Consider the following 2004-nt stretch of genomic DNA (forward strand, 5'->3'; position numbering starts at 1 on the left):
CCTTACCTATTTGTCATAGCAATGGAATACTTGCAGAGGGAGATGAACCAACTAGCCAAATTAAAGCAGTTTAAATACCACCCAAGATGCAAAAAAACTGGGGGTGACACGTATTTGCTTTGCTGATGATTTGCTCATGTTCTGTAGGGCATATATAAATTCAGTAAAAAATAATGCAGGAAGCATTCTACAGGTTTTCTGCTGCATCTGGATTGCAGGCAAATACAGACAAAAGCTCAATGTATATAGCTGGGGTTCCACAGCATATCAAGGAGCTGCTACTTGAGAGTACATGATTCAATGAAGGGACTATTCTATTTAAATACCTGGGGGTACCACTGTGTGCTGATAAGTTGAATATACACCAATGTTTGCCACTGGTGGAGAAGATCACTGAAAGAGTTAACTGCTGGTCTGCCAGGATGCTATCCTACTCTGGAAGATTGCAGCTTATCAAATCTGTACTATTTGTCATTCAAACATATTGGGCACAAGTTTTCTTATTGCCTAAGAAGATTATGAAGATGATTGAGACTATTTGCAGAACTTTTCTTTGGACTGGATCAAATGCCATTTCAAGAAAAGCATTGATAGCTTGGGACAAGATTTGTCAACCAAAAACTACAGGAGGGCTGAACATCATCAATATGAGGGTATGGAACAAAGCTGCAATTATCAAACAACTGTGGGCTTTGGCAATGAAGAAGGATGCCTTATGGATTAAATGGACACACAGCTACTATATCAAGAACAAAGACATTGCAGAAATTAACACATCTAGGACAACAGCTTGGGTGATTAGGAAAATCATAGAGGCAAAGAAAGAAGTGATACATATGAACTCAATGCATGGGAGTGTCATATCAACTTTAGCAGACTTGGTGAAACAGGGCAGATTCCAAATTCAAAAGGCCTATGTCCAGTTAATGCCTCAGCTTCCCAAAGTTAGCTGGAAAAGCATTCATCTACACACACAGATTCATCCACGGTTCGAACTTCACTTATGGCTGGCCATTCATCAGAGAATAGCAACCGTGGACAGACTTCTCGAGTTTGGGATTCAAGTACCACCTTATTGTGTATTGTGCAGGTACTATGGAAACATTGGACCATTTGTACTTTGAATGCCCACACACTAGGTTATTATGGGATAGAATACTGAAATGGCTGGGAACTACAAGAATAATTGGAAGTTGGCAGGAAGAGATAGCATGGATCAGCAGTATAGCCAAAGGGAAGAATGGAAAAGCAGAAATCACTACAGCAGCATTTGCTATGGTAGTATACTGTATTTGGCGAGAAAGAAACTCCATCAGATTTCAAAAGGGTCGTTACATGGTGGATGAGCATGCAAGGAGATAGCTCTACATATGCACATACAGGGGAGATCAATGATCAAATGGCAACAAGCTTTACAAAATGTAAATAGTTATCCTTACGCATAGCTTGTTTTTTTTCTTACTGTCCTTTAGTAAAATCCCTGTAATAGTATTAGAATTAGGAGATTGATGGTCAGAACCAATCTGGTTTTGTAATGACAGTTTTTTTTCTGAAATGAAATGCTAGTTTTATCGGGAAAAAAAAGAATGATACAACCCGTAGTACGTCCACGGAGCCTCTATTGATACACAAGAGTGATATGATTATGCACGTAAAAAGGCTCCGGCTATACCTCAAAACACTGTACATAAGGAAAAAGAGATACAAGACCCGGATATGAAATGGGGCTCACCAAGTCAGCTGAGAATAGGGTGTACCACTATCACTGATCGATGCCGCCTGCTGTGGAACCACCCTCATCCATTAAAGATGCAGCGCCCTCAGTAAAAGAGACATTAGTACATACGTAATAGTACTAGTATGTAAGACTAAACACTCTCTTGATAAATCGAGAAACAATACAAGGAGAAACAACATAGTCTCAATGAGAGCCCCAAACAATATATAAGCGTCAAGTTAAGATAAGGATAAATTTTCAAGTAAATAACAATGTTCTAGATTGGG

The 2004-nt window shown here is 39.3% G+C and overlaps 1 protein-coding gene across 1 annotated transcript; it reads left to right on the forward strand.

The window, feature by feature from the left end:
* The first annotated feature begins 422 nt into the window (after positions 1 to 422).
* LOC109241462 lies at positions 423 to 1362 on the forward strand. Its single transcript, XM_019408203.1, has 2 exons — positions 423 to 1115; positions 1201 to 1362. The coding sequence occupies exons 1-2, from the start codon at positions 423 to 425 to the stop codon at positions 1360 to 1362; spliced, it is 855 nt and encodes a 284-aa protein (XP_019263748.1).
* The last annotated feature ends 642 nt before the right edge of the window (positions 1363 to 2004 follow it).

This window comes from Nicotiana attenuata, unplaced genomic scaffold (assembly GCF_001879085.1).
Source record: "Nicotiana attenuata strain UT unplaced genomic scaffold, NIATTr2, whole genome shotgun sequence".
Taxonomy (NCBI): domain Eukaryota; kingdom Viridiplantae; phylum Streptophyta; class Magnoliopsida; order Solanales; family Solanaceae; genus Nicotiana; species Nicotiana attenuata.

Bases quoted from the DNA above. Each gene is read 5' to 3' on its own strand.
- LOC109241462 (XM_019408203.1), top strand. From the start codon at position 423: ATGCTATCCTACTCTGGAAGATTGCAGCTTATCAAATCTGTACTATTT. The intron at 1,116-1,200 runs GTACTTTGAATG...GGAAGTTGGCAG, and splicing joins ATGGAAACATTGGACCATTT to GAAGAGATAGCATGGATCAG.